We start from the raw sequence: 22,061 nt of genomic DNA, 5'->3' as shown, positions 1-22,061 counted from the left end.
GTGCGAGCTCGCCGCCCTGACCACGCAGCCCGCGCCAGGGCTTGCGCAAGGGCCAGTTCCCAGGCTGCAGGGAGGAGCGCACCGCACCACTGGCGGGTGCGGAGGGCAGAGCTCGGCATCTGCAAGCAGGCAGCGAACATCCTGGGGTGCCTGGGCAAAGCACCCCAAGAAATGGGCTTTAGGTGGGACAGAACTCCCCACTCTCCATTTTAAAATTTTATTTCAATGGAGGGAGGAGGGAAAAAAATTTACTTCCCCCACTTTCATCTCTTTTTAAACCCAAACTATAGTCTATACCAAGCTTTTAATGAGTTGATATGGCCGCCTTCTGCCCAATCCAGCAACAGCTCTAAAATCTGAACTCCAGCAAGCACCAGTTCCAACAAATTGACACTTCTATTTCCACACCGAGAGCTTTTTTTTTTTTTTCCCCTTTCTTCTTTTTTTAGGGAAACCATGCCAAAGCCCAGATCTTGTTTTCAAGCTTAGGATGGGTGAGGTTCATCACCACCAATATATTTTAATTGAGCATTAACAAGTCTCCATCTCTCAAGACAAGTTTTTAGAAAGTCTGCTCTTTCTCAGAAATAAAGCCAAGTCAACGCTAATCGGATTTTCTTTCCCCAGCATACAACGCTTCGCTGGATGAACAAAGTCAGTGCACCATGTTCAAATCCAAGAAGCAGAAAGGGGGGTGCAGGGTAGGGGAAAGAAAAACAAAACAAAACAAAAAATCGGAGCTTAAGCCTTTTAAAAAAACCTTCCCCTGACAGCAACAGTGATGAGCGGCATTTAAACAGAGCGAGAACACTCCTGAGCACATCGCTTCTGACAGATGAGCCCAGCAAGTCAACCATAGGGACTCCACAGCCCCGCCGCTGCTATTCAGCGAAAGTTGATCAGATAGCAGCAGACAAATAATGCCAAGCAAACACTCCAAGAAGTGCTCTCTCCACATTTGAGAGTTTATAATTAACCTAGGAAAAAAAGAGTCACCAATTTGGGTCTTCTGCACGGTGGCAGCAGCTAGGAACCGAGCACACGCTAGGTGTTTTCACTCCCTGCAGAAGGGGGGACAGGGAAAGCACACCGGTTTCAGTTTACCCCTCGCTCTCCCCGAGTCCCAAACCTGCCATCCCAGGCGTGCAAGCTGCAAATGTACTTTTAACAGACTTTTCCTTGCCAGCTACCGCATCTCCTAGCTGTGCTCTTGGCCTTGCAATTCCTATTTTGTTTTCTTCTGCAAGTGGCTGAGCTTCTCTCTGCTTCAGGTCTCATACCCTGTGCCCTCCGCTTGAAGCATTTTCACCAGGAATACACACATGCGCGCACACTCACACACACAGAGAGGAGCTTTTGCTGCATTGCCATTCTGACGAGTGTCAACACAGCTGCTGTCTCTGCTGGAATGTAAACCAATATTGTTGTTAGATCTCCCTCTACCCCAGGTAACTTCCTCGAAGATTTTCACAGCATGTGGCAATTCTCTTCACTTCCACCCTACAAAGCGTTGACCCAGTTGGTTTAAAGCAATTAAATAAAAGAAAAAAAAGGTCAAAGCTGCATCTGAAGTTTGCATTTCACTCGCGCCCATGTGGTGCAAAGGGCTGTAGAAAGCAAAATGCATCCATTGTACGCGCATTCATCCTCATATGTTTAGACATACACCCCATATAAAATATCTTGCTGCTGCTGCAAGTCATGAGGCGAGGTATTAACAGCACTGAGTAAAAGAGTTATCGGTGTGGACGCTAATGCAACAATTACAGCGGAGAACCTTTGTTTGCATATTATTTTACTTAAAAAGGTAACCTAAGAAGGGGTTTATAATGAATTTTCTGGTTATTCCTAGATACCACCCAGTTTTAACAATGAGCAGTGATTTTTGCAATAAGAGACTAGTAAATGAGTTATAATGCAGTCAACACAGATACTGTTCAGACTGCTACAGGAACGCAATCTGTATGCATTGCCCACGGTAAGCGACTGCTTTGACTTGCTTCTCCAATGAAAGAAAACTATGTTTGGCTGATCAAGGTTCCCAAAACAAATTTGCTGTCCCAAATGTAAAGATTCAAACTTCACTCTCATTCCAGTATCTAGTCCAGCAGACTCTGCTTCCCATTGTAAAGTGCAAAAGTTTCAAAAAACCAAACGTATATTCCACACCTAACTTCAGGACTACAGGGGTGAAGAAATCACACGCGTTCACTAAAAATAAAAATATATTAGAGATATGATAGCTCAAACCTAGAATCCTTACCTCGCTATACTGGGACTGGGCATTGTTTTCCAGGTACAACATGTTAGCAGTCAAATTGATCAATGCTGCTGTTCTTTCTTCTGGCTCCAGGATTTTGACAAACACCTCCCACCCCCTAGAAGACCCTAAAAATATGTGATGCTACTTGGAAGATAACAGGACTCGGAGTGTGCCTCTCTGCATAATTGAAGTTTCCCTTATATACCTAACTATAGGCAAGGAGGAGGAGGTGGGGCTCTCCTGCCTTACCTGTCCAATCTGTCAAAGTGCCACCTGGAGTCCTCCACTCCAATGGAGAGAGGCCTCTCCCAGCTCATTAAGTAGTTAGAATTCCTTATCACCAATCTCTAAAAAGCAAAGGGAAGGGAAGGGGGGGAAACGACGACAAAAAAAAAAAAAAAAAAAAGAGAGAGAGAAAAAAGAAAGGAAACTATAACTTTCCCCTGTCACTTTTCTACAAGTTTGGGAACTCAAAAGACAGCCATGCCGTTGCTCCAAAGGAGCTGCTCCAAGAAACTTCTCTTATTTATTTATTTTCTGAGAAGACTCTGGAGGGTTTTTTCCGGTACAGGCTTTGCTGCTACCAAAGCCCAAGACGCTCAGGAACAGATCAAGATGCAACGCTCAAGACCGGTGGTGCAGTAACACAGCCAAGCCTCTGGCTGCTGCAGCACGCAGGTTTTGGACAAAACCCACAAGGAACTTTGCGAGAAGCAATCAGTGTTTCATGCGCTGTAATCCAGCTACGTGCTCTGTCATCTGTGTGCTCTCATCCACGCTCACAGACAACAGGCCCTGTGTTTGCAGGACATCACTGCAGCTACATTTTTCCCCCCTCCTTTGCAATTGCTTCTAACTCACGCCACGGTAATAAGACTTAAAATAATCTCACTTAAAAACAGAAAATGTTAAAAAACAATAAAAACAAACAACTCGTCCAAAGGGACTCATGATTTTGAATTAATATATGGAGAAGTTGTGGGGTACTGCTCAGTAAAAACCACCTGGACACTGTGCCCACAGCAAACTAAAAGGTCTTGAAAAGACAGATAGGGAAAGCACGGACTCCTTATCCCGCTCAGACTCGATCTGCGGGAGAACGGAGCGAGCAGACAGGCGGGTCAGAAAGGTCGCGCTGTGATTTTGCTCTGGACAAGCAAAGTCCCCCGTCCCGCCCCGCTGTCCCGAGCGCAGGGCACCGGCGCCGGCCCACCCCAGCCGCTGGGACGGGCCCCGCTGCCGGGGGCCGCCACCGCCCCGCCGCGCTGCGCGGCCGGGACAAAAGGCGGCTCCTCCCGCCCGCTCCCGAGGAGCGGGGTAAGCGCCGTCCAGCGAGGGGAAACACAACACCTTTTCCAAGGGCTGGGGAGGGGGGGAGAGAGGAAACCAAACATCCAGATCAGAGCGCGGCCGCCTGCCCTCCCAGCCTAATGACAGCGCTTCGGACTTGTATTTGAGGACCTGCGGTGAAGCAGAGCGGTGCCCAGTTGCTGGGTGCCCGCACGAACTGCGAGCGCTGAACCGTCCGCCGCGGGTGGGGAGCGACCGACCCGCCGGCGCTTGGCAAGGGGCAGAGGGGACCCCTCAGGGCTGAAACCCACCCGCGGCCCCAGCACCTCCGTGCGGCCGAGCCTCTGCCCAGGAGCTGCTGCTGCTGCTCCCCGCCGCCCGACTCCCTCGCCTTTGGGCATCATCTAACCCCAACTTCTCTGAGCGCACGGGGAGGGGACTCCAGGTTCACAGGGAGATGAAAGTCAGCAGGCTGTGCTGCTCAAGGTGCTAACGGCTGCCTTCTGCAGCACATGGCAGCAGAAGGAGCCACCACTGACTTCCAGACAAGGACACTGCAAGCTCACACCAGCCTCTCTCCACGCTGTAGACAAGTAGAGCGTTCACAAAACTGCCACTAATAAAATGGCACAAAAAATGTCTTCATGCAGGAACCGACACCAGAGCAAACACAGAGAGGAGGATCGCAGTGCCCTCCCTACCCTGCAATGGCTCCTTGCCATGAGAAGCAGTGTAGGTGTCTCATTTAGCTCTAACCCTGCGAGTACAGCTGGGCACAGAGCGAAAAGTTGCAAGCATTTCCAGTGCACCTTCCCGATTCCTCCTCACTGAGCACAATGCAAGGAGGTGCTTCCAGGAATGGGCTGCAGGGAGGAGCACAGAGTCCTCCCCAGCCAAGGGAGAGCCGTACCTACCACCAACAGCAACATCCCAGCTCAGGTTGGGGCCACAAGCACTTCCAGCACTTCTGAACTACCAGCAAGAGCCTGCTGAGCACACAGCAGGTTTCCTACATCACGGGAACAACTCAACAGACCACTGCCACAGCCCCTTCCCCTCCTCTCCATCTTCCCCGGCACCACCTAACACCAGGGGCTCTGCCTGGTGCACTCACCTGATCTCACCAGAGATGGGTACAAGCCAAAAAACCACACAAGCACTAATCTGGAGATACAGGCAAGGCTTGCAGGGAGCAGCCACAGCACCGCTAGCCAAATGGGTCACTTCACAGCACCACTGCAAAGCTTGCACGGAGCTGGACATCAAGCTGGATGTCACCTATGGATTTTCTGCTAATAGGGAGGAAAAGTTATGCTGTGCTTAAAGGATCATTTTGCCCCCTGAATACCGTCAGGTTTTTGATACTGGCCCATGAGTTCAAAAGCTATGGAGGGGAAGAAAAGAGGAGGAGAAGGTAGATCTCCCAACCTCAGCAAGTCATTACAAAAACCTCTTTTGCTAGTTGTGCTATGAAACTCAGAAGATCCTCCTTTTCCAAGTCATTAATGCGGCACTGTTGTGTTGGGTATCTGCTATCTTCTGTCCCACAGGTGGCTGGAGGTGGTTGTGGGTGAAGCAACACCCAGATGCACTACACAGAGATATGTGGAAGTTTATCCAAAGAGATCTGCATGTCAAACATGAGGAGAAGTGTATATAGCATGAATAAATTGACATGTCAGCACAAATCCCTGCCCTCTGTACAAACAGCCCTGACGTGGCTCAGTGTCTCAGATGCATTAACCTGTGCGGTCGCCTTGAAGTAGATGCTGGACAAGTAGCTTTTTGCAAATCAGTCATCCACGAGTGACACAAAGGAGGCCACCACCATCCTGAGAGGGGTAGCAGGAGATAACAGAGCATGCACCAGACACTGGGCCCACCAACACTGATGCAGCCCAGGCACAGGTGTACCCTCTCATCACCCCAGGGCTCCAAACTTTGTTTCACTGGCTTCAGACCTAAGTGTACCCCCCTCATAAGGTGCTTCCCACATCCCACAGGCTGGTGTCGTGCCTTGAATATTCATACAGCCACTGATGGCGCAAAGGAAGAGTAAAGTCTTGATCACTTGCCTGCCTACCTTACCATGAGAAAGAAAAGCTCCTGGAGTCTCATTTGAGTCTCTCCTTTTGCAGATGCATTTTACACACATGAGTCTCCAACAACCTAATAGCAGTGAGGCAGCATCTCTTAGGGGCTCTCAGAGGGAAACTCGACTCCCTGAAATAGCGTATGCTTAAATGGCTGAGTCACAAAACCAAAGGGACACCCCCCACCTCCTCAGACTGCACACTCACTTCTCAGCAATGGGACAGCGATAGCTATCATTTATCTGAGCCTTCTGGACAGGTCTCCAAGAGAAACACCAACATCAGTCCTGTTGCAGCTGTGATGGTTGAAAGTCATGGCAAGACAATCTTTGTAGATGGAGATTATGCCTTATAGCAATTAGCCTAGTCGGAAAAAGCAGATTCAGGCAAAGGCCCTCCTTTCACCTGTTAAAAAGAATTACTTCATATTGAAGCCAGATGAACAAGGTTTAACTCTATTCTTTTAGTCCAGCAAGCTCTCCTCCACCCCAAACAGGAAAAGAACAAACTAGAAAATACAGAAATCAACCCAAAGCATCAGGACTTGTGCAAAGCCTGGCATTTCACACTTTGGATGCTCACTTGGATTGAACTTAAAAAAAGCAAAGCAGCTCAGCCTCAGGAAAGGAAATCTCTTTAAAGCAAGTTACCTCCAATACTTCAGGAAACTAAAAATAATAATTGCTAGCTAGGTTTGAAAGTTTCAGCTGCAGCCCTCCCAGATCTGACTCAGATATTCTAGAGAGCTTCTGGCAATGCTTTGTGGCTCCTGCTGGTATGTTGAAAAACAAAATAGTACACAAACAAGACCCCTAAGTTTCCAAAATGAGCCATCAGCCAAATCAAATTGCTGATTCAGGTTGTTTGACTGCATTTTCACTATACTGTTATATGGTTCGTCCCAGCCTTTCTCACCAGTACCACTCGTAAGTTCTCAATAACCCTTCCTGGATGCAAAGTAAGTGCGCTAAATCACGACAATTAAAAATGTCATTGCCGCAATTGTAGTGTTAATTGGAGATTGTGTAATTTCTTGTAGAAGGGGTGTGTGCGCGCACCTGCCTGCGCGTTAGGTGGTTCATGCAGAATTTCCTGCAGATCAAAGGAAAAAAAATCTGCTCAGACCTCTCCACTCTTATAAAAATAGCATCTGGATCAACCGCGTCACCACGGACTGTGACATTCACTCAACTCAGAAATGTTTACAAATTAGGACTGAGATAACAGAAGGAGGAGAGGAAAAAATAGAACGTGGGGTTTGGGGTTTTTTTTTGTTTGTTACATCTGAATAACTGCTGAATGCTCAAAAAATGAGCCTCTGTCAATTGGCTTTGGGAGTCTTTCCAGTGAAGACTTTACAGGCACAGAAGAGATAGACCACAATAGCAGGCAGCAAAATTAAAAAGCAAAAAGAAAATACTTTTAAAAAAACGTAAAAGTCATCCTCCCTTCCTCAAAAAAACCACGCAGAGCTGGTCTTCATTGCTCAAACCACAAGGAAGAGGGCAAAAAGAACCCAGCACATACTGAAACAGGGGCTTTCCCCTTTCAAAATAAAAAAAAAAAAAATATCATCTATGGTAAGGCAAAACAAATAGGGAAAAAAAAAAAAAAAAAAAAAAAAGAGATGTTGCTGAAAGGCAGCATCCTGCCTGCTGCTGAGTGGATATAGCCTCGTGGGCATCCTGGACAGGCTGCTCCAGAGCACTCCAGGGGAGGTGCAGCTCATCCCTATGCAGAAGAGGGATGGGCACCCCTGGCTCTCAGAGGGTTAACCACTCTGCTGTATTCACGAGCAAAAATTCAATGCCCTTCTGGCTTCCCAACCACTGACCCAGGGACGGGTCTGATGCCCAAGAACTTCCTTTGGAAAGCACTCAAGTGTATGGGCCTTCAAGCTAGAAACACACCCTGGCTGCAAGTGCTTAGTACTGAGGATCAGTCCTTTCTTCCAAGGACTTCAAACTTCATTTTTCCCCATTTTAAAAGTGCGAGGCAAAGACAGGGACATAGCACAGGTCAGGCGTCTCCTCCCCCCAAGGAGCATGCCCTCCCCAAGGCAATTGGCTGTCACAACAGCCCTGCCCTCCGACCCTGGGTAAACATCTGCGCACGCTGCTTATTTGAGCTCCTATAGCCTCGTTATCTCCCCCAGAACACCCCTAGGGCTAATTAGAGAGTTAATGGCATCATGTCAGGAGATAACGCTATGTGGAGGGAGCAGGGAGAGCCAAGGTGGAAAGGAGTTGTGAAACAAAACCAGTTCCCTTCACAACCACAGTGCAATATTGGTTTAGGAAGGGCGCATGCAGCCCCCGGGGACTCTTCCCTCTGGCTGCCGAGCTCCATTTAATAAGAGAACAAGACAATCCTCTGGAGAGATTCAGTTCTCCAGCCAAGATGATGCAAGGTCCCCACACCTTCCTTACCGTATGCACAACCAAAACCCCTCCAACCCCATCAAGGGAGGTCATTCCCACCAAAGTGCCAGCAGGAACTCACTTCCCACAGCTGGGGTATGACGCACGATGGACACCGAGCATACAGATGATTTATCATCAAAAAGTGTTGTCTATTTATTCTTGGTGTTCCTTTTATCTAACTTTTCCACTTTTTTTGTACCCTAGTAACTCTCTTTAAAGAGCAATTGATTTCACTAAAAAGGCTTAGAAATAAAAGGAAACAACCATCTGGACACAGAGATCTTTGCAAGGCAGCTGATCAGCCTGCAAAACCACTGGCCGGCAGACACTAGAGCAGACACTTTTGCACTGATGACTGCAAAACCACAGATCAGCCGACAGTTGAGCATGGAGACACGACCAGGGGACTTTGGAGGTTCAAGCCTCAGCCATCAGCAGCTCTCTTGTTGGAGTAAAAACCCTCAACATCCAAACTGCATCTTTGCCTGATGAGGACCTTTGGATGCTCAACACTGCATGCTTGACCTTCCCCCAAGATGTTTGTAAAATATTTTGCAAAAGTAAGAGAAAATTACACAAGAAAATGAACGAGAATTGTTCCTGAGCAGCATGAACAGCCTCATCCCTCCAGCTGGAGGTGCATGCCGGCACGAGACAGAGGGCTCCGGCCAGGGAAAGGGAAAAGCAGGAGATAGTGACAGATTAGAGAGGCTTTGTTTTTAATTACAAGAGAGGAGCAACTGTTGACAGACCAGGTTTGTTCTTGCACAAGCAGCTGAGGGGAAAGTGTCGTTCTTCCCTTATCTTGTATAAACTACAGATTGCTCTCGGGAAACGCACAACTGTTCATAAATGCACAATCACAGCAGCTCTTTCCAGCCAGCCTCTACTACACTGCCAACTCCCTCCCACCCAAGCCCTTGTACAATAACCCAATATTAAACAAAAATTTTCAGTTTGCTATAATTCGAGAACAGTCTCCCAAACCTCTGGTTAAACCCTGACCCTGCAACTGATGGCTGTTCATGCTTCTCATGCAAGTGCTTCACCGTTATCCTATATTGCTCTGGTGTCTGGGGCCACAACATGCACCCTGAGGCAGATGGGGAGCCTGTTTATTCCTTGTTTCCTATGCAGGAACATTGAATTTCTCAGTGCTGGTCTTTATCCGGGTACCCTCTGCCTGCTCTCACGTGCCACATCCACCACTGGTATGGCAACAGCCATTGGATTCAGTTATTTGGCCAGAGACCTTCACCAGAAGACTGATCACTTTGGTTTCCGACTTGTCTAATTTTAATCCAGTCTGGACACCACCATGAGGTCCACCATACCCATCCATGTCCTCAAAGAGAAAGAGGAGTGCTTCAGGGTACCTTTTCCTTGTGTTTAAGCAGGCTGGAGGTAAAAATCCATGTTTTTTAGAGCCAACATAGTTACACTCGTTACTGAAAACTCCTTTGATCATTCATTAATCTCTGCAAATTCAGATGCTGATTAGCAAAGTGTTTGTTCAGCAGTGAGCGAACTAACCCAGGCCACAAACCACTCAATCTACGCTTTGCAGAGATTGATTTAATTTTCTGTGACTGCCTGACAATTCACTCCCTCATTAATTTAAATGCTATCAAATCAGCGACAGTGAGGTGGAAAGCAGATGGTAGAGACATTCAGAGGAAAACATTACCTAGTCCAAAACTGTCTTCCTAAAATATTGGAGGAAAAATTAATGGTTATTAACAAGACTGTGGGCAGGACCTGCAGAACCACAAAGCAACATATATAGCGAGACTTTGGATGCATGACACTTTCTTCAAAGCAAGAATCCGAATTAATGCAAGAGAAGACTTTAAAAAACAAAAGCTACACCCCACAGCTCACTGCAGCGCAGACACTTTGGCCATGTTGGACAAGTAAGGGGAGCAGGACACTCCCAGGGCTGTGCTCCAGGTTTGTCTTAGCCTGAAAGGAGCATCCCAGGAGCCTGGCTGCCCGTCCCAGGCACAGCCAGCACTGCAGCTTGCAAAAGGGCTGGGAGGTGCTCTCTACCCACCCCACAAAGCTGGGTACCACAAAGATCAGCAAGGTTTTAATTTGGCTGGATATGGACAGCTCAATTCATCACCCTACGTCCAGCTAACAAGAGAGAAGGGCTTCATTTCCCTCCCGCCATCCGTTTGGTTTAAAAATAAAAAAATAAAAAAGTCCAGAGGAATGTGAACTTTGGGGATGGCCACTCCACTTCTGTTGGTGTTCAAACTGTGGTTTGCTGAAATGCTGGCTGCCCAAGGGGTTTACAGCTTATGGGCTCTAACCCAATCAAAGTGTTCCCAACAAATAATATGTGAAGTATATTTATAGTTTAAGAAAAAAAAAAAAGAAAGAAAAGAAGGGTATCTTATCAACTAGATACATACAGTGAAGTTCCCAGCAAGACAGCATAAACCTTAAACTTGTACCGGAGGCAAAAGTGCCTGCAGTCTGTTGCTCCAAGATCAAGATGCCTTTTAATTACGTGTTTGTTCAGACCTTTTAAAGATATAAAATAAGTGCTAACACATTATTGCTCCATACTTAAGCAAGGAGCACGTGCAGCACCATGGAAACCTTTGGAGGCAGGCCTAGCTGCTTGGGGAAGATGATTTCTGAACCGACTGCTTCTTTTGTTTGGAGGTATTTGCATGTAGGCAGATGACAGGACTCACAATTGCAACACTCTTCCACCTCAAGTGCTTATAGCAATATGAGCCAGGGATTTAAAGCCAGCCCTCCAGAAGAGCCAGGCCAGAACAAACGCAAAACACCCCACCACACAGTGCTCTTTTCCAGTAGGTTTGTGCTTTTCAGCTTAAAATTAGTTTATTCCCTCCCAAGATTAACGTAAAGCAAGATACTAAAAGGGCAGAAATACTTAAAGGAATTTTAAATACGCTTCCAAGATGATCTGTAGCACAGCAGACACATCACCTATTGGTTTTCGTCAATACCATTAAGAATTCAGGGAAATGGCCTTAAAAATAAAACATGCGGTGCAATGATACTCATCAACTGGCTGCATTCCTACAAAAATAAGCGCATCCAGCCCTGGCCTGCAGCCAGAACCAGGGCAAAACAGCACAGGAAAGGAAGCTAGTGAAAAATTATTTTAAAGAAACTTGAATATGTCTTTAGAGCCCTACTATACCCAGAACGAGAGAAGTCTTCAGGCTTTGGCCAAACTGAATGTACAAATGCATTCTCTATATGCATCCTTTATCTGAAAGAATTGACCATTTCCGGATTTGGATCTGCAGTCCTAATGTGATGATTAGATCATTTGGAGGGACCTCCACTGCAGAAGATTAAACATTCAGCAGGATTACAAAGCCAAGCCTAAATTAGCAGAGCTTATGAGTTCAACTGCAAACAAGAGAGGTGCTGGAGGGAAACTTCCAACAGAATAATGCATTTGCTCATTATGGAAATGCCTTTGCATAATCTCAACTTTCTTTGTACAGCTATGGAATGAACAAATACCCACAAAGAAGAGAAACTTGGCAAGCCTTAAACTCTCTCAAGCACAAACCAGACAGTAATAAAAGCTTTGATCGCATCCCTGTGCTGCACAAAGTCCTTCCTTCCTTTCTATGGTCAATCTGGGAATACTTAAGCATGGAAACAGATGGCCACGCAACCCACTTTGCTGCATCTACTTATCAAATCAGCCTTATTCTCCAGGTGCAAAACCATGACCCAACAAAATGCAGGGCTGTGGCACCTGCCAGAGCCCTGGGAAGCACACACCACGTGTTAGTCAGCCCCTGCACCAAGACACTCTTCCTGCACCTCTCAGCCACACCGCGCACGCCACGCCAGCTCCCTGCCCTGCTGTCGGTACACAGGGATGTCCTGCAGTCCCACCACCCCTTAACCAGCTTTCATCTGCTTCCTCAGCCATTACCTTGCAGCAAGTAGAGTTCTCTTCTCCTGACCCAGCAAAACTTTTTAGCAAGCAATTAAAAGTTAACAGAAATCAGAGCCTGCACTTTTAATATTAAAGCGTTGGATAGGATGCAACAGACGTCTTTCTGGACAGTGGGCTGGGTTTTTTATGTCTGTCCATCATATTCTTGCTCACTTGATCCTGACCACAGCTCCCAGCTTCCACAGGTGATGGGCTCCTACGGACCCAGGAATTCAGTGCATGGCCACCAAATATGAATTACTGAACTGATTTACATAGTGCTAAGGCTAAGAGCATACAGAAGAGATCTACCAGCTACCCTGGCCACCTCGGGCCAAGGAAGCTCTGCAGGGGCCTCAGCCTCACTCCGCTCCAGCTTGCTGGGCTGCGGCATGGGAAGGTACCCTGCACAAGGTGGCTGGTGTGGCTCCTCTATGAGCCTACAGCAGGTTAAACCTGGGAAAGCTTTCTTGTTCCCATTGGGTAGCATCAAATACCAAGTCTGAGATGTGTCATTGGCACGAGGGCTGAGGCTGAGAGCCTCAACACTTCCATGTCTTACATGGGCTCCATCCAGTCTCTCTTACACCCTAGTTTTTCTTCTACCTCTGTGTATAAAGGAGAACAGCAAAGTTACAGAGCCAAAGATGTCACTTTTAAAATTATGAAACACATGTTGCACCTCCAAAATTTCTGTAGCCACTAAGCTTGGGACACCCACAGCCCATGAAGCTGAGGACCCAAAAGGACACAGCCCTGTCTGAAGCACCCGCACCACCATCCCCAGGGCAGAAACCCACCCCACAGGGTGCTCAGCAGTACCTAACCAAGACACACACAGCAAATCCCCACGATGATTTGCAGAAGATGAGAAAGAACAAATAATAATAAAAAGCAAGGAATTCTCTCTCCCTTTTGTGGGGAGGGATGGATCCAGGTTAAGAAAACTCTGACCACAGCGACTATCTGGGGAAAGGCATTCCACTGAACTGGTTAGGCAAGGGGCTGTGGGAGGACGGCCCGCTCAGGGGCATGAAAGGAAGGTATGTACAGGGGGAGGGGGATGAGCTGCTCCATCACTCAGGACAGCACTCCTGCTCCCGCCACTGAGGTCCCCAGAGCCCTGGACACACTGCCGGGATGGTGACAGGAGACTTCCAGACTCTGCAAGGCCCTCAAATAACACTTTTATCAGGATGCTGCCCACCGAAGTCCTTAGCTCAAAGCAGCTCCATTTGGGTCCAGACCAGTATCTGTTAGCATCGGTGAGCAGTTTAAAGGACTTCTGAGGGATGGTGAAGAAAAGCAATTTTGCACCTGGTACAGCAGGCTGACAGCACGCTGCGAGGGCTCCAGGGCAATGCAGGGGTTATTGCACTGCCACATGCTTGTTCCTCGAGAGAGGTCCCCAGATCCCTCCTCGCCATAGCTCCAGGGCATTTAGTCAGCCAGGAGAGAAAAAAAAAAAAAAAAAAGAAGAAAATCCTATAACATCACCCGGTTTCTAGCACTGCAGGGGACAGCTTTTGAGACAAGCATTCCTCTTGAATGCAGGGAGCTGGCCACCACCCCACCAAAGACCCCACGGTTGCTGGCTACGTCCTTGGTCAGAGAAGAGGCTGGGGACCACCTTCTTTAGTGAAGCCTAACAAATGTCAGGTGGCCCATGAGGAGGCACATTCAGCTTACCTTCCTGGCCATCCGCAGCTCCTTCCCACACCAAGGCCATGACAGAGACTAAATGTTCTCTGCACCCACAGGGACCACCAACCCCTCACACCGTCTATGCAAAAAGGCAGCTCTGCTGGGATTTCCCAGCCTGTCTGTGGTTAATGCCATGGGAAAGGAAGGGGCACAGCCGGCAGCCTCACAGATGGGCCAACCCAGGACATTGTGAAAGAGCCGGTCACAAGGCACACGACTGGAGAAGGCTGCTGACTCTCTAATGTTACACCAGACCCGCAAACCCTCTTCCTGTCCCCTCCAGCTCTTTTCATCCCAAGGTAGTGCCGATCACCAGTTTCTCTTACCCCTTTCCTACATGTGACACAGGAAGAATATTTCTTCCTTAAAAACAAGAGCATGAGAACTGCAAGGTCTTGGCTCAGCAAGAGTCGGAGATGTAGCTCAGATGAGAGGGGTTCCTTTGTCACCCAACCTTCTCCTCCAGCTCTCTCCCCAGGTAGCTGCATTTTCAAGACAACAAACACAACTGATGGGTGTTCAGCAGAGCAGGACTCATGCTCATTTTCCAGCTCACCGGTGGGAGTTTCTTCAGGCACTGCTCTGAACACTAGTTCCTTCCCCACTGCCAGCTGTGTTGTGAACAAGCAACTGTACCCCTGAAAATTTAAATAATAAAAAACCCCACACCTCTCACCAATACAAGTCTTGGGATCAAGGGCGGTCATCTTTTAGGGCTGAAAGTTTCACTTTTCAGCCATAAGTTGCAAGAAGGCACAGAGCTTGTTTTAAAGGCTGATTGGGATTGCCTTAAAGTCCATGGGAGGACAGTTGCTTTAAATAAGCCCGTCTTAATTACTTTGCACCTATTTAAATCTCACGTGGTGGTACATTTTGGAGAAAAGCTGGGCTTGCTCTTTTCCTAAGACAAATGTAATAATAAAAAGCACTCTGCCTTGATCTTACTGTTCATCTCCCAGGGCCCCTCTATTACTGCTGCATTCCTTTGTGTTTATCTGCCCTCTTCAACTCTGTGCTGCAATCAGCTGCGTGCGGCACCTCGTGTCTAGAAGTGACATGGCTGAGGTTACAGGAGAGACAGGTGCAAGGGGAGCTCTTACCCCGAAGCTATCCAAAGGAAAAGAGAAGCTGGAGGGGAAGAGGGTTGTAAGGTATTTCAGATTAAAGCCGACAAACAGCAAACACCTCGCCCCAGGCTACACATTCTCTGCCAATGCAAGCTGCAGCGGCTGCGAGCCCCAGAAACAGCAAAGCAAACACGGCCTTCTCTGCAAGGGGGAGTTGTCACCTGTCAGGGATGTTTGCAAATTTATAGGGAGGTGGTGGTAAGGGGAGTAAAAAGACCTTTCCTCCTTTTAAAAGACAGGCTGTTTGCACAGGTTTGTGATGCATATTTTGCTTTGTAAAGGCTTTTGTGCAGCACTCAACTGAGCGAAGGTACCGTCTTCCACTGAAGACAAACTGGAACATTTATTAATGTACATACATTAATGTACTCTGAGCCGCTGCCTTACAGTAAGGGTGAGGATGGGATGGAATTTCCCTGCTCCCCCTTCGGCTTGTCATATCTGTGAAAAACACTTCTTAAGAAGTCACCGTGCAGCTCAGCCTCTTCAGAAACGCATCTTGCAAGGCTGGGATCAAACCCATCGTAAGCAAGAAGTAACTGCACAGCAAAAGCTGCCTGCCCTCCTCTCCTACCCCAGTGCTCACTTCAGCAGTGCTCAGAGAAGACAAGAGGAAGGGATTTTCCACTGGTGTTTCACTACACCACAGACGGGAGAGGGAGACTCTGAACAAGGGCCTCAAGTGAGCCTGTCAGCTACCACAGTGCCCTGCAGACAGCTCAGAGGAACTGGAGATGGGGAGGTTTTGCTAGCATTCAGTGCAGCAAGTCCAGGTTTGCACACGGAAAGAGCAAAGTTTCTGCTGATGGCCTTTAAACTGTTGGGGATTGTTTTTTTTAAGAAGACATATTTCAAACAGAACATTACCACCTATTTTGAAAAGTAGGAGCCCCTCTAAATATGGAGAATTTTTTGGACTAGATATTGAAGAGACATCATTTTACTAGAGCTATGCTACAGTGTTGGAAAAATCTGGGAAGTGGTCTTTCAGACCCAGATGCTGATTGAAGGCTTGCATGCCACTCCCCTGTGCCCAACCTGAATGCAGAATCAAAAGATAACCATACCTGATATCAGTCACCTCTCCTTGTGCACTCAGAGTATCTTCACCACATTAGCTGAGCAGATACCCAACCTCAAAGTGGCCTTTATTACCCTTTGCAGTCTTGCAAGGAGAGAGGAGAACACTGCAGTCTCCCCAGCAGTCAGACCAGAGGCAGTAACAGGTCAAACCTTCTGGCACCAGGGACTGCAATCTGCGTGACCGGGAGCTCTTTCCTTGCATATGCAATCTTCCAGGTTACAAACACTACTGGGATGCAGACGGCCAACACATCTTGGTTGAGCACATTAAAAATGGTGGTTGATTAACCAGGGAATTAACCGACACAGTTTCTCAGGATGGAAACACAGAGGAACAAGAAAATTTAGAGATACCAACACAAATTTCAAACCACACATGAATTTTACCCCAAAGTATACAAAATCCAGGAAGAACAGAAACAGGACATGAACAACTCTAACCCCTGAAATACCTCCTGCTCCAGCCTGCAAGAATAGCACCTGCCTTCTTCACCAGAGCTACTGCTAAGAAAGAGCTGGTCATCTTGTGCCAAAGACAGCGAACCAGCAACCACCAGTGCCTCATCTGCATTCCAGTCTCAAGCCACACTGGTGAGACACCCAAGACCAAGACTGGTTACAAACACTCTCTGGCTTTGCCTACATAGAGACACAGGAGGGGAAGGAGGAAGAAAAAAAAAAAAAAAAAAAAGCAACAACCATGGTCTGAAACCAAGTTTTCATTCATACTTGACCTTCAAGAAAAGAAAAACCAATGAAGAACATCCTCAAGCCCCAGCCCTTCATCATCAAAATTGCAGCTGTACCCACAATATCAACTATTTTAACACTGAGGCCACTTAAACTAGTTCTGAGCAGGGAGAGAGCAGATACAGTTGAGCAGCCAGCCAAGTGCAAAAGACTCCTCAGTTCTTCTGCCTGTTTAGCTGCCTCATCCCTCTCTCCTGCCATCGCTGCAGCAGGAGAGGAGGAGAAGGTAAGGAGTCAGCCTGCTCCCCCTCGCAGTTGCGGGGAGGCACAGAGGAGCAATGCCTTTCCACAGGTCACATACCATCCAGTTTAACCACATGTACAGACGCCACTGTTCGCCATCACCAGAGTCACTTGGCAGAGCCATGCTCCCATCCAGCTTCTGTGGGTGGGACACAACAGGCCAAGTGAGAAGAAACTGCCTTGGTCAGAGGCAGCGGCCACAGCTCCTCCACCAAGAGGGGAAGATGGCCCCTGGGCAACGCAGCAATAGCTCCTGCAAAAGCTCCTCAGCTGTCCCCAAAGGTTAAGGAAGTTCTTCTCACTACTCACCCACATTGGGTCATTCAGCTCCGTGTCCTGCACCCGGACGCAGTCCATGCTAATCTCTATTTTGTTTGTAGGGCCATTTTCAGATGGGCCATCGATGAAGTTCAGATCGATCGGCTGAACCGAGCATATTGGCCTGAAAAGAACAGAGTAACGCGGTTAAAATTGGCCAAATTTTGTTTCCCCACCCTCCCCACGTGCTAGGGTGTCACCCAGACTTATGCATTACCACAAACTAGTCTCAGGACAAAGTAGGTAATTACTAGTGAACAACTACCTCATCACCTGCTATGCTAACAGCAGCCCCTGAACAGGGCAGGGCCTGGAGCGACATTTCACTGGCCTGACCAGAAAAATGAGATAAGACCCCAGGAGTTAAATCACAAAGACAGAATTCATGGAGGATTTATAGCAGTAACTGTCCCAGCATCAGTCATGGCAAGTCAGGAATGGGAACAGAGTCAGTTTTATTTCATTCAATGGACCTGACAGAGTGAACTCTGCACCATCTCCACAGCCTCTCCCTCCCTGGCATCAGTGAAAGAGGAAGACCTGCAGCCTGGATGCAGAGTAATGACCCCATTTCCTTAGGGGAAAATGCCAACCATACACCTTAAGTGATCATGTGGTGGAAAGCAGTCAGCTCGGCAACCAAAGGTCTTGAAGAGAGTCAGTGTCACTGGTCACCTCTGCATCAGTTCCCCATAGCCTGGATGAAGAACCTCTTGAGAGCTCAAGACCTGTCAGTCATCACAGACTCATACCCGTATCTTCTAATCAACAGGTACAGAAGACTCCAAAACCCCCAGCATCAGTCCCCTGAGCAACCTAATTACAGAGGCATCCTGTCCCAAAATGCCTTCTTCCACAGGCTCCACATAAGGACTACTTACTGTTCCAGAAAGTCCCAGATATGCTGGAGCACCTCTGGGCTGAGGAATTCCCTGGGCTGTGAGCCGTGGGACATGGCCGATCGGTAGTAACTCTCCTTCCAAGAGAAGTGGCTCGGAGTTTCTACAAACCTTAAAAAACAAAAGCAAAAAAAAAAAAAAAAAAAAAAAAAAAAAAAAAAAAAAAAAAAAAAGAAAGAAAAGAAAAGAAAAGAAAAAGAAAAACACACACACAAAGATATGTTGAATGCACAAGCCCAACTTGATGAAAACCCATAAATAGAAGCTATTGTGTGAAAAAGGAGACACGCTGAATTCCTGGAACATTAACAGCTGTACAACACACATTCCACACTGCTGCAGATGCTGTATTTAGACGGGAGAGAATTTGGCCACTCTTCCCAATAAGTTAAATACCCCTCAGAGCCCACTGGGATTCTGCGTCATAAGAATCCTGGAGGGAAAAAAAAAAAAAGCCACCTTCCATTTTACCCCCACATAATCAACTTTCCGTATAAAGCAAGTAGTCTTTGCAGCAGGTGAAGCACCTAAGTGGTGTGTGATTCCACTCTCCCTGGCTGGTTGCCTCTCTAGATTGCAAGCCCTTGGATGATTTAGGTGACTTCTCCTACACTCAGCCACTGCAGCTGAGGTCTTGGACTAAAATAATTTGGTTTTTTTTTTTTTTTTTTTTTTTTTTTTAATTTGAATAATAATTTAAAAAAAAAGTCTTCTTTTCACTTTATTTTCTATGGAAATAAGTTCCATCACATCAGATTATATTTGCTTGTCTACCGCCTTCTCACCTCCAATCATTTCTGAGCCTGAGCGACTGATTTCCACCATATCTGCTAACTACCTTGGCCATTTTTATCCCCTTAAGCTCCCACGAGCCTCACAGAAATAGGTGGGCCCAAGAGGAGCAGTGACGAAGCCAGAGCACTCGCGCCTTCCACAGCTGCACATTCTCATCCCACTGGCCAATTTCTAAATTCAAACGCAGCAGCTTTTACACCCGTGTCAAAATACTCAAAGGCTGCAGGGATGTAAAGGCGGGGGTGAGAGGAATTTCTTGAGTATCTTTGCAGTTGACAAAAACTCAACTTAATTAGAGTATGAGGCAGGTGACCGCCTTTCCTGCTAGAAGGATAGGGGCACCCTGCAAAATTTTCCTATGAAAGAATTGTTTCGGCACAATGCAAGTGAATGGCTGTGCTCCCTACCAGGGTTATAAACGGATTCCAAAAAGAATTGGACTAACATTTGGTTTGGCACATTTTGGTGCTGTTTAACACTATGATCTAAACAAATTGCATGGAAGATCCTAATTTATTAAGCTGGCAAAATTAAGAAAGAGTGTTTTAGAGGGAGGATCACACTACAGTTGTTCTTTTCCTCTACTTTTTCCTGAAGCATCTATTTCTGGTTGCTGTTAGAGAGGGATCTAGCTCTCTTTACTGAATTTGTATGGCCTCTCCTGTTTTGAGGATGACTCTGGTCTGCAAAAAGCAGGGCTTTCCACACCTCTGCTGCCCACAGAACTGCCTTTGAAAAGAGCAGACAGGTTTCCTAAGCTAAGGGAAGTCAAAGCAGTTTTGGCCCCCAGAGCCATAGCTGAGCACACCTCAAAATAGGTGAAAGTATCACTTCAGTTGCTCATCCTTTTTGTGATTAACAAAAAACCCCAACATCCTTTAGAAGTTCATGAACAGCCAGAGACAAAAATAAAATTCAGAAGTGTCATAGCTAATAGCTCTGTCTCACAGATGTGAGCACGTACCCACACTACATGTGAATAAATAATCACAATCCTCTGAGAACAGCAGTTATCCCACAAAGTACCAGAAATTACTCCTTTCAAGCTTTCAGTTTGGTAAGGCACTTTCAAGACTGCTGCACTGAAACCCGGAACAACAGATCTGGCCTGAAGCCTGCTATATACACTGGGAACCAGTGCTACTACAAGCTTTGGAAGGGAGCAATGGGGAGTGCATGCTCCCAACCCACTCTGCTCAATACCCTACACCCGGTCTTGACCTCCCAGGAACGGGCAGAGAAACCCCACAGCGGGTTCTCCCAAACGACTGAAGTGCTCACTTTTAATAGTTATTTGCCACTTATCACGACTGCCCTTGACTTAAACACTAAAACCCACTTTTTAGGAGTTCAGCGCAAAGGTAGTGACAACAACCATCCACACCAGCTCATTACTACCTATACAGGAACCAGCTTTACCAAAAAGAGTTATTACAAGACAGACTTTCCGCAGAGATCTTTTTTCCTTAAAAAAAGTCTCAGCGCAATGAGGTTTCTGCGTGCCATGACATGCCCCAGCTTTGGTTCACAGCTGCACAAAGTCCTAGGTCTCAAGAAGGCAAAGCAACCAGTTCAGCCCTGCCTGCTCTGGCCCTTGTGGTCCCATTCAGCAGCAAAGCAGAAGTTGCTTCTCATAAGCCTACCCCAACCAAGCACTCTTCACAGTGCCCACAGCCTGCAGCGCAGGAGAGAAAGGAGATATAGCTGCACGGACTGATAATGTCAGGTTTGTTATTCTATGCCTCTGAAGCTAACAGAGCTGTTGGAAAGAGTCACACCAGTTAAGGACACAACCAGTGCATCCCTGTACTAAACACAACTCCAAATTTCTCCAGAGAGAGGCTTTTTCCAGCTGTGTCATCTTTATCCCTGTACTCAACCAAGCACCTGACTTACTGTTTCTAAGAAAAGCATTATCAAATTTTACCTGATAGCCAAAAAGGCACATTTCCCAACACCAAGCAAAAGAAGTTCCTGGTTAATGCTTTCACAGAAGCAAAATTTCAAGAGACTCCTTCAACACTCTCTGCAACACCTTTACTACCCATACAGCGCTGTTTCCAAAGGAGGCTGCAGGATTAGGTAGCCAATCTTGGCAAGGAACCTGTGAGAAGGCTACTACATTACAGAGGTAGTGAGCATTGATTTTACGTAGTTTGGTGCATCCTGCTCTCAGGTGGGAAAGAGCTCTCAAGCCTCAGGAAAACCAACTTCAGTTCAACACAAACCTGTATGCAAGCTAAATTGTCTCCTTCCCTGGGATCTTAATAAAATCTAAACCTAGTGTCATTTTCCTTAACAAACAGCCTTCAAAACAGAGGAGCAGTCTCTGTCTACCGAACAGCATACCTAAGTGCCCAAATTTGCTCTTCCACAAGAAAAAAACAGCTAAAGCTTATGCAAGATCTGTGCATAAATTTCACTACTCTAGTTAATTGTCTTTTCCCACATCAGCAAATGCTCTAGCTTCAGTAAAATAATCCCCGAGTGCCTAAAGTTAATCACAAGATAGCAGGAGTTTGCATTGTTCAAATTGCTCCTACCAGCTGATTTTTTTATTAACAGACATTTAAACATCCCTTTTACCCGCAACCACTCATCCCAAAGCATGTCGTAGGAGATAACACAGCCCGGTATACCAAACTACTGATTATGACAGGACAAAGCATGGTAGTAAGTCTTGTCTAGCGTGCCCTCGGCTTTAAGTCTACAAGCTAATTCCCTGCATTAACTGCTGAAATAGTTGGCAGGCAGCTTGCCACAAGAAGAGAGCACTAACTGCACCAGGTTGGAACTACAGAGGGATTTACAGTCCCCATCAAACTGCAAGCTGAATAGGACACTGCACACACAAGCCCCTCCTTTAAAAACCACCAGGGGATTATTAATTAACAGAAATAGCAGGTTAAATCTTTTCTGAGAAGCAGCACCTCACCAAGAGCACAGGGTTTCCTGGCACAGTGCTGGGACACTGCTCCTGAACCACTGAATCCCAGGACAGTTTCAGCCAGCAATTCACTGCCACTGAGGGGTAGCTCAGTTCCATCCTATTTATTTTGCTGAAGTAAGAGCAGCCCAGAGCCCAGGTGAAAGCACTTTTCCAGATTCACTCTGTGGGCTGAAGCCTTGT

The 22,061-nt window shown here is 47.0% G+C and overlaps 1 protein-coding gene across 7 annotated transcripts in view; it reads right to left on the bottom strand.

Annotated features, from left to right (window-relative positions):
* Positions 1–22,061, bottom strand: part of TP63 (tumor protein p63) — a gene marked incomplete at both ends in the record, with an annotated part of 105,653 nt that overhangs the window by 66,792 nt on the left and 16,800 nt on the right. For 4 of the 7 annotated variants that reach the window (XM_082319572.1, XM_082319573.1, XM_082319574.1 and 1 more), the window contains one exon: positions 2,264–2,305. In XM_082319572.1, coding sequence (XP_082175698.1) covers positions 2,264–2,305 — 42 coding nt within the window. Of the gene's footprint in view, positions 1–2,263; positions 2,306–17,228; positions 17,362–18,118; positions 18,248–22,061 lie in introns of those variants that run through there. The other 3 variants (XM_082319570.1, XM_082319571.1, XM_082319575.1) reach the window with 1 other exon arrangement.

This window comes from Platalea leucorodia (assembly GCF_965183815.1).
Source record: "Platalea leucorodia genome assembly, chromosome: 8".
NCBI classification, from domain to species: domain Eukaryota; kingdom Metazoa; phylum Chordata; class Aves; order Pelecaniformes; family Threskiornithidae; genus Platalea; species Platalea leucorodia.
Note: the sequence above shows the minus strand (reverse complement) of the source record. Positions and strands in the feature narration are given on the sequence as shown.